This window comes from Pelobates fuscus, chromosome 1 (genome assembly GCF_036172605.1).
Source record: "Pelobates fuscus isolate aPelFus1 chromosome 1, aPelFus1.pri, whole genome shotgun sequence".
In the NCBI taxonomy this organism is placed as follows: Eukaryota; Metazoa; Chordata; class Amphibia; order Anura; family Pelobatidae; genus Pelobates; species Pelobates fuscus.
The window spans coordinates 270629326-270645442 of NC_086317.1; the positions used below are offsets into that span (position 1 = coordinate 270629326).

The following is a 16117-nucleotide window of genomic DNA, read 5'->3' on the forward strand; positions in this document are numbered from 1 at the left end:
GTTTAGTAGCATATACCGGTGAAGAAAGAGCAGGCTATTAAAAGACTCAAACGTCTGTGTCAAATATCCTGAAACCAAGGCAAAAACGATTACATTCCTTGTAGCCAGGATTTTGCTAGCGTCAAGGGAGGAGCAATTCGACTCATATTTAAACCGTGAATTTACACCTTCCTCATATGGGTTATGCACCTGAGCCTGCAGTCCTGTCTGAGAATTCCACATCATTAACGCTAATCATCAGCACATGATCTGAATTGAATAGGTGTCCCCCACCAGGCTAAGAGTGTCAGATCTGATTGGTCTATTTGCCATGCACAGAAAGTATTTTACTAAAGAAGCCTTGGCATTACAGACTTTCCTTTGAAAACCAAGTGATAAAGCAGTAGAGAATTCACTACAACAGAGAAGTTTAATTTGGGAACCGGCTTAGACAGGACTAAACATGTAATTAAACCATCTGCAGAAAACAATATAAATAAATGAATTTTTTAGAGAGCTTTAAAGATAAGACTCTAAAGAATCATACCTTCAAAACCTCTGACCCGTGTGGGGGGGCGACACGGGAGACCTTCACTGCCGAGCTTCCATGCTGACAAGAAGATCTGCACAGCATAACTAGGCAGATCCTTCACATTTGGCGCCATTTTCGGGGAGTTCAGACCGCACATGCGCGATAGCGCGGTCGGAACTCCGGTGGAACGCATAACCACCCGGGCGTGCGTTCCACCGCTGTGCGCATGCATCTCCAACGGACAGTGATTAGCTGCCACTAGAGACCGCCTCCCTGCTTTGCCGGTGCTGCACGCGGCATAAAAGCAGGCTTACATACCTGCTCTGTAAGTCAGCAGGATGTCTTCTGGCCATTCAGCTCTCCACCCGGGAGGCTATCAGACCGGATCCCCCAGGCAGAAACCCATGTGCCTCACCATTCATCATCCACATTCCAGATGCCTGACCGTTCCTGTTGGAACAAGAAAGAGAACTGAGGTCTCTGGGCTGGTTGGGCCTCTTATACCTGGTAAGGGGAGGGACTTTTTTAATATTATTTTATTCAGATGTTTGGCCTAAGGGAAGAGTACATCCCAATTGTACTGCCACCATATGTCAGGAAAATTACACATTACAGGAAAAGAATGCCATTGTGACTTTGTGTGCTTTTTGGCTTTTGTAGTCTGTTTTAATTTCATTTTTATTCAGTCATTTGCATAAAATAGAAGGTTTGCACTGTAATACTAAGTGAGACAAGTTGGCTACGGGTTCAGATAACATATCTTTACTCGGGTTTTCATTCTATTTTTACATTATGTGTTATTTCTTTGCAGTGTCCATTGCTGTTCAGCTTAAAACTCCCTTTCCAAAGCTTGACCCCAGTGGCTTTTTGGCTCAGTCTTCCTACTTGCTAATGCATGACTTCATTCAGGCTCCCCTATGAAGTTCTTAATTCACTGAAAGCATAGATGTCGATGAAAGGTACTAATTGATGATCTGATATTTATTCTTGCATATATAGCATTTTATAAACTAAATCTGCATTACAACAATAAAAAACAAAAACCGCAAAAATTATTTCAAAGCATTCTGTCAGTCCTAATCTAGAAAAGCAACACAACGCACACATGTTCTTATGAGATTTCAATTTTGGAACCCGTATACAAGCAGAAACTCTTTGGCTTTTTGTAAAATAACAGTATACGTCAGGCAGTTTAGTTTTATAACTTGTCCCAATTAAATCCACATGTCACTACTATAAATACAGAACACAGTGAAGTAGGCATGCAGTATTTTTATTGGATTGCATTTTTGGAAGATTCTGAAATTAAATCTGACAATAATCAGAACAATTTATTATTGGAAAAGTGAACTTAAATTTGAGGCCAAGCTCTTTGTTTAGCAAACATATACTTTGACTCTAATCACCCAGACCACGTCATCTAAATAAAGTTGTCTGTGTGAAGTGTCCATGTAAAATACTGCAAAGTCCACCTCTAGGGACTGTCAGTGTGACAGTTACTAGAGGCACTTCCTCGAAATTGACCAACTAAAACTCAGACATGTGACGTGGGAGCACCCATAGCATTGATTGATTCAATGCTTTCCTGTGGGGAAGTTTGAATGCATGCGTAGCACTCGCCAGAGGATCCCAGACACTATAACCATTTCAATAAAATAAAAGCGGTTTTACAGTGTCCCTTTAAAAATAAATACTATTTTATGTTAAATTAAAAGCAGAAAAATATAATTATGGAAACAACCATAAACATAAGGAGTTGGCTTTTAATTATTACAGTTAAAATCATTAGTTCATAAAAAATAACCCCAAAAGAAAAGTGGTTCTGAGAATGATAAAAGGTGTGTGTAATTAAAGATAGAGAAAAATATACATGTATATGCACACCATTATTATTCAATTTCCTCACGGGGGGAGGGGACGGGACGACCCTTTAATAATTGAGTAAGTTATCTTGTGGCAACCAAAATGCCCCAAAACACATTTCTCTTCTCAACTAATTGAGATTCTCAACTAATGCTCATCTCAACCAGAGGAATCCAAGCAGAAACAAGCATACGCCTAGTAAAAAGATGCTAAACCTCCGGCTGTGCAAATTATTAAATATACAGCTAGAAGCTAGCAAATTGTTCTAAGAATATGTGTTGCTGCCTTCGTGTTAACATTTACATCTGATAAATATTGGGACAACCTAAGGGTATGCAAAACTGACACATATGCTAAAATCTATAATTTAAGCATCTTGCAATGTGATGTGACTAGCACAAATCCTCCTTAGCTGCACACAGCATATTTTTTTTTTTTCTACACAATGGCATCCACGCTATATATTTTTATTTTAAAATGTTAGAATACAGATATTACTAATATGGATAAAAGAAGTGATATGAAAAGTATACAAACTACATGCAGGAAGAGTTACAGGATATAGATACAAATCTCAATTGTACAATGTGTCCATTATAGATAAGTTGTTTAAAAGGGCACTACAGATCCATAAAGCACTTCAGCATGCTGAACAGCATTATGTGTTTAGAGAGTGCCCTCTTTCATGTTACAAAAAGAGTAGAGTTCAACAGAAATTGGCACTTTAATAAATTTACCTTGTTACAGCCACCAGGCTGTCAGACAATCAGCATGTTATTTCCTGGTTTAGTTAGCTCAGTGGAGCTAAACTCAAGAGGCAGCAATTGCTCAGAGAACCTGCCTTGCAAATACTTCTCATTGAGCTGCGTTGGTAAGTCTGTGATTGATAAGCCGCAAAAAGGCTTAAACACATTTTTAGATATGCCCCCAATGATTCAATGCAAAAATTCATAAATATATTTTTTAGTTATTTGGGCAGTGGAGTGTGCTTTTAGCATAGCTATTCCAGGGCTCGACAAATCCCAGCCATAGCGGCTAGAAATTTCACCCTGATGCCTGGGATGTCAGCCCTTTAATTATGGCGGCCATCTGAGGGCCACCTTGGGGAACCCTGGAGCCAGCCGCCTTGGTGAGTATGGAGGCTGCCGGCTCTGGGGTTACATTGGCCAAATTTCTTTATACGACTGAGGCAACGTGGGGAACGCCCGCACAAGCGAGCATTGTAGGCGGCAAGCGAGGAAGCAGTTATCTACCTGCAGTTCCTCTCTGCTCCCTCGCGCTGTTTAAAGATGCCGGGAGCTATGACGTCACTCCGGATAATGACGTCAGCACACAGGAGCTGCAGGAAGAAAGCAGCCCCACTGGACCCCAGGGAAAAATCGACTCAGCTCTCCCAAAGGTAGGGAGGCTGGGTGGATTTCAGTTAAAATAAACATGTCAGTTTGTGAGTGTGTGAGAAAGTGTGTCCACCCCCCTGTCAGAGAGAGATAGAAAGTGTGAGTGTGTGTGTCTGTGTACCTGCCCCCCTCCAATCACACGACAAATGTGTTTTTACTCACGTTTTATCCCACACTAATTTCGCCGTGGCTGGTCCTGCCTCCATGGCTTAGATCACCTATCTTTATGATCTCAGCTAAGTCAATACTTTCCTATGGGAAAGCATTGGGAGGATATTGTGCATGAGCAGCGAAACTGTGCCAATCATGATCTCCTCATAGAGATGTTTTGAAGCAATGATCTCTATGGGGAACATTGCAGAGCATGGAGACGCTGAACGAACGTGCTGCACACAGTGTTTACATTGAAAGGTCTGCAGGTACAGGCTATAGACACCAAAATAACTACATTAAGCTGAAATGGCTCTAGTGTCTATAGTGTCCCTTAAGAATTGCATTTTTCTCAAAATGAATCTTAAAAAACTGGCTCATAACTTTTTTAGCTGGCTCTTAGATTCCAAACAAATTTGTCAAGCCCTGGTATATTCTACTGATTAAAGGAATATTATAGTGTTAGGTATACAAACGTACACACACAATGCTTTCACTTCAGCTACTCTGGTCTTAAGTGTGAAATTCACTTGAAACAAATTTTTTTCATACCAGTCGTTGTGTGTGTATGTATGAATATGAGTATGTGAATATGAGTGCGTGAGTGCGTGAGTGTGTGTTTTTTTTTTTTTTTAGCAAATCTATAATTAGTTATTAATTAATTAAAAACACATATAAACTAACGTAAAACCGCTGGATAATCTGTGTCTAGCAGGAATGGCATGAAGCACAGATCAACACAGATAAAATACATGTTTTGGCAATTGTGAGTCTGTTCTGAGCCAGCGCTATCAAAAGTTAGACGGTTGCCAGGAAAACTAAGAAGAAGAAAAAAAAAATAAGTTTCTTGCCAAAAGTTTCACTTTGTTGAACTAAAGCTGGTGTTGAGGCACGGACACGTTGTAGAAGAAACTCATTTTTCAGTCACACATATCACCTGCCAAGCAGTGCTCATATGTACAAAGCGGCCAGCCTCTTCTCATTACGCATAAAGCAGCAGGAGCTGGAGTCAGAATAGGATATAGGCCACCTACCAAAACTTGGGAATTCAACAGATGAGGTGAATAGGACCCAGCATTCAGTGTGGAGAGGGACAAAGCGCAGCCTTTGCATTACCTGATATTGAAGAACACCCAGCGTATCCACGAAGTGTGAGTTAACTAGCGATCTTTGATTTAATAATGATAAAGAGAGATATATACATAGGAGAGCGCAGGGGGTGTGCCTGGGCACACCCTAATCCCTGCGGCCCGCGCTATGTGCCTCCCTCCATCGGCCTGTGAGGGAGATCAAAGATCTCCCTCACCGAACCACATGCAGGGGGGGAGGCAGGAGAGGACCAGGGGAGCTCTAGCCAGCAGCTCCGCCTGGTTCCTCTCATGAGGTCGGAGTGTTGCCGCGGCTAGAGTTCACTCACCACTGGACCGCCAGTAATGGCAGCAGCACGGTTTCCCCCTCCCTACAAAAGGTAAGAAGGGAGGGGGGATATTAACTAAACGCCCCCCCACACACAATAAACACAAACAGTACACAAACAGTACACACTAACATCTCACACACACACAGCGGCATGTGTGTGTGTAGTATATATATATATATATATATATATATATATACGCGGCGTGTGTTTGTGCTTTAGGGTGCACACCCTTAAACAATAGGCTGCGCATGCCTATGTACATACATATATTTAATTTTTATATAGATTTTCATGAAACATCTCTACTGATAAACTCACATACAGTATCAAGGACCTACATTATACATGGCATACACTATAGGATAGCTGTGTAGACTGGTACCAGATACAACTGTTTTGTAAGCAACAGTTTCTGGCTGCAATAAGGTAAACATAATAGCAGATAATGGCAACTAAGCTGTGTGAATCTTGATGGCTGTAACAATATGAGCAGTAACGTTACAGTGGAAAGAACGCTCCTAGGGTTAGTCCGCAAAGAAATGTAAATATCAATTGTGCAATGTTTATTTTTACCACATAATAAATAATAATTAGCAGCTGAAAAAAAAAATCCTCAAGTCAGATACACCAAGGATCTGCCACATGTATTTAACATACTGAATCCTCACTTTAAAAATATGTGGTAAGCAAGTACCATCACCGCAGTCAGTCATTCTCCCACTATTACCCCCTCTTCACCACCACAAACATTTATAACATTTACAAACACAGTAAAAAATCAACAATTGCATGATGAAAAAAAAATGTAAGGAAATATTCTACCTGAGGTCCATCTTTCAAAAATTCAGGGAGCTGAAATTCACCTTTGTAGACCTGGAAACAAAGAACAATTATAAATATTATTCAAGCTATAATAATGACAATTATGATTTGGAAAACATGTTCTTATATGTATGATAGGTGAAGGTGTTGCAGGGGAAGATAATTAAAAAGTGTCTCCAAGACAGCCACTGGATGCGCTTCCTGCATCATAACGGACCTTTGGTCCGGTATCAGATGCTGGATGTCCTCATGCTATGCAAGGGTTTTGCTATGCATGAGGACACCCAGCATCAGATTTTCCCCATAGGAAAGCAGTGAGGAATTAACACCTGTCGTTGCAGGACTTCGGAAGGGGAGGAGTGTTGACCCAGTGCTGAGGGACATCAGTGCTTAGATAAGATAAGTAATTAAAGGGTTTATAAAGTGGAGCTAAGCTTGGCTTGAGCTCCACCCTTTGTCAAGATTGATAAGCGTATGAAAAATACATACATAATGTTTCTTTTGTTTTAAAGAGAAATAGATATGAAATTTTGAAAATGAAGAGTCAAATAAAAACAGAAGAGGAAGTAATAAGAGAAAGGCCAATTTGACCACTTTAAAATAGAAGTGAAAAAGCATTTTGCAACTTTGTCCAATGCATGCAATTTTCTTTTTTACATCTTAAAGAAAGGTGTAGAATTTTACATTTTCTAGGCATAATTTACATAGTCTGTGTGAGTATGGGACAGATGGAACCAATAGCTACAGTGAGGAAAAAAAGTATTTGATCCCCTGCTGATTCTGAATGTTTGTCCACTGACAAAGAAATGATCAGTCTATAATTTTAATGGTATTTAATGGTATTTTAACAGTGAGAGACAGAATAAAAATAAAAATAAATATATATATATATATATATTATATATTAATGAGGATCCTATGGCAAGAGATATGCAAATGATTGCTGCGGATAACTTGTGATTGGATAACTCAAGACAAGGTGCTATAGCTATTAAAGAAAATTAATGTAAATAAAGCTCCGGGGCCTGATAGTATTCACCAACGAGTACTTAAGGAGCTAAGTGGGGAAATAAGTGAACCTCTGTATTTAATTTTTCAAGATTCTTTTGATTCAGATATTGTACCGGAGGATTGGAGGAAGGCAGATGTTGTTCCTATATTTAAAAAGGGTTCAAAATCCTTGCCTGGAAATTATAGACCTGTGAGCTTAACTTCTGTGACTGGGAAAATATTTGAAGGGTTATAAAGGGATAATATTCAGGAATTCATTGGGAAGAAGTTTGTTATTAACAATAATAAGCATGGTTTTATGAAACATAGATCATGTCAAACTAACCTAATTGCTTTCTACGAAGAAGTAAGTAGAAGTATAGACCAGGGGGGCGGAGCTTGACCGCCACGCGGAGAGGCCGTAAGCACCTAGGGCTCCCACAAAATTAAGCCTTCCTTGCCGCAATCCAGCCAGGCTAGACAGGCTCCACAACTACTCACCCCACGGAGTCCCTGATGGGAACAAGACTGGGGCAACATTAGCACTCCGGAGGCACCAGCCAAGGCAGGTCCGAACTGCGGCCTAGCAGTTGATGCGGGGCTGGGGACGCGGCCGGTCCTCCAACCCCAAAGTCCTGCAGATTTACATATTTTTACATATTCTTGCTAGCCTAAGTTTTCTCTGTCCTTTTTCATTATTTAATTTCACATTATTATCCTTTATATCGCCCAGCTGGCAGCCATAGCATACAGGTAATAAGGCCTCATATGTTACTAAGTCTACCTACGCTGCAGGAAGCATGTGTACTTATATAGAATATTAGACAATGACTACACAAGGCTTAACCAACATGTTTAACACGCTTTATGTCCACTTGCAATTAGGGAGCAGCAGGTTGGCATGTTACTACATACCCAGCAGTGAAATAGTCTAACCGCACTAGCTTGATCTTAGCATTTTGATACAACATTTATTGTACTGTTACAAGCGTTGCCTCAGTATTGTTATAATGATGATTTATAGTTACATAAGCGAGAATCTACACGGTTGAAATAACCTTAATAACTTAAAAAATGTGCCTGACTAACGGATGTCACGACTTGTATTGCAAATGTTTTCCAACTTACCCTGATATTGCTGTTGTGGCGCACCAAGGCTACCCGTTACTTTTGTGCACAACAAAATAAAGAATTTATAAAAAGAAGTATAGATCAGGGTGTTGCAGTGGATGTGATCTACATGGATTTTGCCAAGGCATTTGATACGGTTCCTCACAATGGGTTAGTCTTCAAACTAAAAGAAATTGGTCTATATTAATATTCTTGTTGTTGGGTAGAACATTGGCTCAAGGATAGAGTACAACGAGTTGTCATTAATGGTAAATTTTAAGGCTGGACAAAAATGGTAAGTGGTGTCCCTCAAGGTTCTGTTTTGGGACAGCTTTTATTTAACATATTTATAAATGATCTTGAAATAGGCATTCAAAGCCATGCATCAGTATTTTCATATGACACAAAACTTTGTAAAGTAATAAAATGTGAGCAGGATATTGCTTTGCTGCAGAGGGATTTGGACAGATTGGGGGACTGGGCACTAAAATGGCAGATGAAATTTAAAGGGACACTATAGCCAACATATAAAAGCAAGAAAGACCGGTCCCCCAGCCTTCCTTCTTGCTTTTATATGTACTTGCAGCAAAAAAAAAAAAAATATTTTCGGAGCGTTTTTATATTAAAAACGTACCTCCGTTCCAGCGCCGAGCTCCCAGCCATGCCGCTCCCCCTTTTTCATCAAAATGACGAAATCGCGGGGCCCAATAGGACGCTTCTCTGAGAGAAGCGTCATCGTGATGTGGTGCGCATGCGCGGCTTCGCGCTGCACCAATCGCGTTCTTCATAGAGCGGCATTGACAGCCGCCCTATGAAGACATTCAGCGCATGTGCGGGGAATGCGCGTTCGCGAGCTGAGCTGTCTGACTGACAGCTCAGCTCGCTTTCTATACCCGCCCCCCTCCTACTCCAAACTTTGCATGCAAACACTATAACTAGAGATTTCTCTATATATAGTGTTTGCATACACACACACACACACAAATTAACAATAAGGGGGGGACCTACTGCCCCCCCCAGCCCCCACCCCTGAGCAACGGGTGGGGGCCCTAAAAATAAGAATAGGGGTGGGACCTACTGTCCCCCCCGGCCCCCACCCCTGAGCGGTGGGTGGGGGCCCTAAAATTAAAAATAGGGGGGGGGGACCTACTGTCCCCCTCCCGGCCCCCACCCCTGAGCGGTGGGTGGGGGCCCTAAAATTAAAAATAAGGGGGGGAAATACTGTCCCCCCCCCCGGCCCCCACCCCTGAGCGGTGGGTGGGGGCCCTAAAATTAAAAATAGGGGGGGGGGACCTACTGTCCCCCTCCCGGCCCCCACCCCTGAGCGGTGGGTGGGGGCCCTAAAATTAAAAATAAGGGGGGGAGCTACTGTCCCCCCCCGGCCCCCACCCCTGAGCGGTGGGTGGAGGCCCTAAAAATAACAATAGGGGGGGGACCTACTGTCCCCCCCCGGCCCCCACCCCTGAGCGGTGGGTGGGGGCCCTAAAATGAAAAATAAGGGGGGGGACCTTCTGTCCCCCCCGGCCCCCACCCCTGAGCGGTGGGTGGGGGCCCTAAAACTAACAATAGGGGGGGGGACCTACTGGCCCCCCACTGGCCCCCACCCCTGAGCGGTGGGTGGGGGCCCTAAAATGAAAAATAAGGGGGGGGACCTACTGTCCCCCCCGGCCCCCACCCCTGAGCGGTGGGTGGGGGCCCTAAAACTAACAATAGGGGGGGGGGGACCTACTGTCCCCCCACTGGCCCCCACCCCTGAGCGGTGGGTGGGGGCCCTAAATACAAAAGGCGGGAGGGACCCTAGTCACCCCACCCCTCCCAAATATAATATCTCCCTACCTACCCCCCTCACCCTAAAAATAATGAGTGGGGGACCTTTAACCCCTTAAGGACACATGACGTGTGAGACACGTCATGATTCCCTTTTATTCCAGAAGTTTGGTCCTTAAGGGGTTAACTAAAACCCTGTTAAAAAAAAAGGAGAGATAAAAACAGCTTACCATTCAATGTTTTCTTTCTTCTAAAATCTTCTTTCTTCAGCCCCCAAAAAGGCCAAATAAAAATCCATAATAACCGACGCAATTTAAAAAAAAAAAAAAAAAAAACGAGCGCAAAAAAAAAAATCCATCTTCACCCATGGAGGGCTCCACGCAGACTGAGCTCTGCAGGGCGGGGGAAGGCTTCTAAAACCTTGCCACGCCCTGCAATTAGGCTAAGAACACTCTGATTGGCTGGTTTAACCAATCAGAGTGCTCTGTGTCATTTTACACAGCGTGGGAAAATTCCAAAGAACTTTCCCACGCTTGTAAAATGACACAGAGCACTGTGATTGGATGGCTTGACATTTTTTTGCGCTTTTTTTTTTTTTATTGCGTCGGTTATTATGGATTTTTATTTGGCCTTTTTGGGGGCTGAAGAAAGAAGATTTTAGAAGAAAAAACATCGAATGGTAAGTTGTTTTTATCTCCTTTTTTTTTTTAACAGGGTTTTAGTTAAAGGTCCCCCCTCATTATTTTTAGGGTGAGGGGGGTAGGTAGGGAGATATTTTTTGTGGGGGGGGGGAGGGAGGGGTGACTAGGGTCCCCCCCCTTTGTATTTAGGGCCCCCACCCACCGCTCTTTGGCATCAACTCAGCTCGCTGTGTTTGGAAGAGGAATGCTGTCTATGACCCCATAAACACCATCCCCACCATCAAACATGAAGGTGGAAACCTTATGCTTTGGGGGTGATTTTCTGCTAATGGGACAGGACAACTGCACCGCATCAAAGGGACGATCGACGGGGCCACGTACAGTCTAATCTTGCGTGAGAACCTCCTTTCCTCAGCCAGGGCATTGAAAATGGGTCATGGATGGCTATTCCAGCATGACAATGCCCCAAAACACACAGTCAAGGCAACAAAGGAGTGGCTCAAGAAGAAGCACATTAAGGTCCTGGAGTGGCCTAATCCCATAGAAAATCTGTGGAGGGAGCTAAAGATTCGAGTTGCCAAATGTCAGCCTCGAAACCTTAATGACTTGGAGAGGATCTGCAAAGAGGAGTGGGACAAAATCCCTCCTGAGATGTGTACAAACCTGGTGGCCAAAGACAAGAAACGTCTGACCTCTGTGATTGCCAACAAGGGTTTTGCCACCATGTACTAAGTCAAAGGGGTCAAATACTTATTTCACTCATTGACATGCTAATCAATTCATAACTTTTTTTACATGCGTTTCTTTGGATTTTTTATTTTTATTTTATTCTGTCTCTCACTGGTAAAATATACCTACCATTAAATTTATAGACTGATCATTTCTTTGTCAGTGGGCAAATGTTCAAAATCAGCAGGGAATCAAATACTTTTTTCCCTCACTGTGTAAGACTTCCATTGTCTGAGAATTCTGAAATGGAGGTGTATATCAAGAAGAAAGAGGGTCTTCTTTAGTGTCCTGCGGACAGAGTTTTCGCTAAAACTTTAGACGTCATTACAATCATAACTATAAAGAACAGCTGACAAAGGACCACAGGACTGTTGACTGTCTGTTCTCCGATTTTCTGGACAAAAGACTATCATATTACCCGCAAAATCACCAATGAATGAAAGGTATTAGCCATATTTAAAGGACTATGGGGAAGGAAGCTAGTTAGCTATTTGTGTACCCAAGGGTGTATATTTCATCATTGTAATTGTGATCCTGAGGAAGTTCACGAGAGTTTAGGAAACATGTCTGACAATTTTTAACTATTTTATTTTGTTTTTTTAAAGTTTGTACCCACAATAAATCTCTTTATAGTGCAATTTTTAGTGACTTTATTGATGCGGACCACAAAAACAGTAGGTATATATATTATTTTCCAGCGTACACATTTCATATTATTTAACGGTACTTCACTATATACGGTTTATTTTATCCTTAGTAGATGCATAGCTGAATCCCAAACATTGTATGTTGCGATCTTAGAGAAGTGGTGTTTGGGAAAAACACTTATTTCCTTACCTCTCCCAATTCAGCTCCTTTCTTGTACATATTGTATACAAATTATATTTAGGATTTCACCAACACTCACTTCACCAGAATAAGTTATTTTGGTTTCATTATATATATATATATATATATATTTTTTTTTTTTTTTTTAAATATGTACACTTCATTGGTGACATCACGTAAATCTTGTTTCCACTTAATTCACCCTCCAATCAGCATTTCACAGTAAGGTATTTAAACGGTTGTATTATGTTTCATAATTGTTTTGATAAAAGTCCAGGTGGACTGAAACATCGACATGCTCTGTAATTTTTGAGATTATTCAATAAAAACACAAATTTGATTTATCAATAGGACCTTGGAGTGCACTCTATCTGGGAAATATATGATTTGGCTGGAGGCAGCACCAAGGCAAGTACAAGAATGGGAGCAGTGAGTCCAGGGCACAATAAATATATATTATATATATATTATATATATATATATATATATATATATATACACACACACACACATACATACACACACACACACACACACACACACCTATATCTCTTTCTATAAATATATAGAATATATCAGGATAGATCTGGTAGCTAGTGAACATCTGGAATATAAACAATCATGAATATTATGAATAGGCTCTCTAATAGGTGATTTTCCATTCACCTAATGTTTTCATGCTGTATTCTCCAAGTGTACTCTATGAGGTGTACTTTACAGTTCCAAGCCTGATGTTTTTATGAATGTGTATCTAGACACTTTACTGTGGTTGAAAAAAAGAAAATAAAAGGTTATTTTACTACTACTCTTCAGAATGCATAAATAATCACTTCTATCCACCTCTGTCTGCACCAACCAGCAGGACATACATTATTGTGTAGAACACAGCAACTGATGTATAGGTTTTTATTATTTCCTCGGAGCAATGTATCCAGTTCTGCAGAAGTTGTTATTTAAATAAATGATGGTGATTATTACAGAGGAGCAAAGTTGCATTTATTACAGAAACAGAATACATCTTCAGGAACAATGGCTGCAGTAAAATACTGTAAATCAATAAGTAACATAAGGAAGCAGCACTTAAGCTGTCAACCCTCATGAACTCAACACTGCCAGGCAGATAAAGAAGCAGTTCCTTAAGAAAAAAAGAAAAAGTAAAAGCTTTATGTTCACAATCATACAATATCAAACCGGCCTGTGACAGGGTGATTACTGCCCAAAGTGCAGGAGGAGTGTTATACACAGGGCAACAGCGACTAGTTATTCTCAAGGTCTCAGTGGCTCTGAAGTATTCTTGGCCCCCAGGAACGATATATAGGGCGTTCGGGGAAGAAACAGGGCAAAGAACAACTAAGTAGAGGTAAAGTATGTACAAAGTGGAGGAATAGAGTTAGAGAAGAAGAGGTGAGGAGGTGTGCACAGGGGAGGTCGGGGGATTGAAAGGGGCAGCATGGGAAATTTTACATTCCATTGGCTACCAATCCCATTTACCTAGAAAATAAGAAGTAAAAGTATGTCTCATAGAACGTTTCCATTCAATCAGGGGTCCCACATTTTGTGGAATGATTTTGGTGTGTATCTCCACCATTGCCCTGCGAGTTGATAGAGCTATTCTGGCTGACAACTTATTTTCGGCCCTAGTGAGGGAATAAAGGGAGTAATACTGCCCATACATCCATAGCGTATGGTGTGGCAAAACTAGCCACTTATTTGTACAAGAGACTGAGTTGGTTCGACTATTTGAGGTTCCCAAACAGAATATGGATATATTGTTCGTTAGTCGAACCAACCACTGAACGGGGAGACCACACAAGGGAGTCGTGTGCCTCCAATTGACTATTGTAACACCAGAAAACCGCAAGATTCTAAATGTTTCGGATGAGTGGCCGCCATTCGTATAACCAAACACGTGGCTGCGGCCATCTTTGCTCACGAACACTCAGTGGTGCTTGGTCGTCGAGTGCGTGGAACTATAAATCGGACACTCAACTGCGCAAACACTGCTGTGCTTTCATCCTGTTTGTACGTTTCGTTTTGTTACGCATTCGACTGAATTGAACAAACACCAGGCACACGACTACCCAATTCATGAACATTAGTATTTATTATTTCACTGGTGAAAACTCCCGAAAGAAGATCGGTCAAAGCACACAACCACATGAAACTGTTTTGGGGCTTCGCCTCGTGGTTGACCGGTCTCAACTTCACTTGAATGGCGTTCCTGCTCTACTGAACGGATCTGAGCGGTATTTCGACAGATTGTGCGCTCATATCCCTGCTATTCGGTGAAGTGACTTCTCTTGAATGCTGATTAAGTCTACCAGCGGAGATATTGCAGTTAACATTTCTACTCCGCTACATATGGTTTATCAAAAAAAGTGTTTCAGGAACGTCAAATAGGCTTAATTTTGAGGGAAGTCCATTAATAATGTGTGATGGATCCTACCTCTTCAAAATGCTTCCAACACAGACTCATGGGGATCCTTTGAATTTGGGACAAATGAAGAGGAGTCATGTATCAGAAGAGCATCTTACATGCCCACTATTTGTGATTGACACATATCGAAGACATAGCATCCCAAATATACGACCTTTCACTAGACTCCCCAGAAGGCCCCAAATGCCGTTATGAGAGGAAAGGAGTACAAGTCACTTTCTCACAGCTTATCAACAAGCTGTGCTGCAGAAGGGAGGACAAGAGAACCAGAAAGGAGGAAGGCTGAGAACCAGGACCAGATGGGAGAGAGAGTCTGGACCTGACATCCATCAGAACCAGCCAGATGTCACTGGACCCCAGGGAAGCCACCCCCCTACCACCCCCTACACAAAAAAATGATGGAAGTGGTGTGGGGGTGGGGGGTGTAAAAATCTGTAAATTGTGATCTTTATGTGTACATGTCTGTGTGTGTATATATATATGACATGTGAATGTATATTTGTTATCTGTGCATGACTGTATGTGTATGTGTTATATGTATGCTTGCCAGTAAGTGTGTACATGTGTGCATCAGTATGTCAGTGTGTATATGTATGTATGAACCAGTATGTGTGTGTCTGTGTATGAATCAGAGTGTGGGGCAATGAATGTGCATATATCCCAGCAATCAAACTCCAACTCTACATACAAATACATTCAAATACAAACACACCACAGCTTTCAAATAGCAACAGTACCTACACAACATACAACTGCATTCAAATGCCAACATTACATATACACACACACATATATATATATATATATATATATATATATATATATATATATATATATATATATATACATACATACATTCAAACATACAAAAAATGCTTACATTTGTCACCAGTTATTTTTTCCTATTGCATTAAAAAGTGCCTATTCACTGGTGTGTATGTATGTATTGGGGGTTGTTTAGCAGAGTTTGTGTATCAGACTATGTATTTGTGTGTAGTAGGGTGTGTGGGTTGGTAGCAGTGTGCATATGTTTGCCAGTGGGATTGTGTGTGTGTGTTTAGTATTGAGTGTGTGCCTGGCAGTGTGTATTGGGTGGGTGTATTTGTGCTACCTCCCCAGATTCACATGCCAACCAATCAGTGTGCTCCGAGTAATTTTACACAGCGTAGGAAATTTTTTTTTTTTTTTTTTTTTTTTTTTTAACAACAGTGAGCAGCCACAGGTTTTATATTGCTCACTGTTTACTATACATGACCCTACATGCGATATAGCGAGTTTGGGCAGATTAATTACCAATATTTAGTAATCTTTACTTCGTATTAGTAAAGTTGGCTGAAAGACCAATCTTGGTCTTTCAGCCTTTTGGTAGATAGTGCCCTAATACTGTGGGAATTAGGGAGCTATCTACTAAGCTGCTATATGCAGCCGCAGCACGGATCAGAATTTCATTCA

The 16117-nt window shown here is 41.4% G+C and overlaps 1 protein-coding gene across 1 annotated transcript in view; it reads right to left on the minus strand.

The window, feature by feature from the left end:
- The window catches only part of TPST1 (tyrosylprotein sulfotransferase 1), a 161439-nt gene that overhangs the window by 24625 nt on the left and 120697 nt on the right, over positions 1–16117 (minus strand). The window contains exon 4 of the mRNA XM_063457213.1: positions 6164–6214. Coding sequence (XP_063313283.1) covers positions 6164–6214 — 51 coding nt within the window. The remainder of the gene's footprint in view (positions 1–6163; positions 6215–16117) is intronic.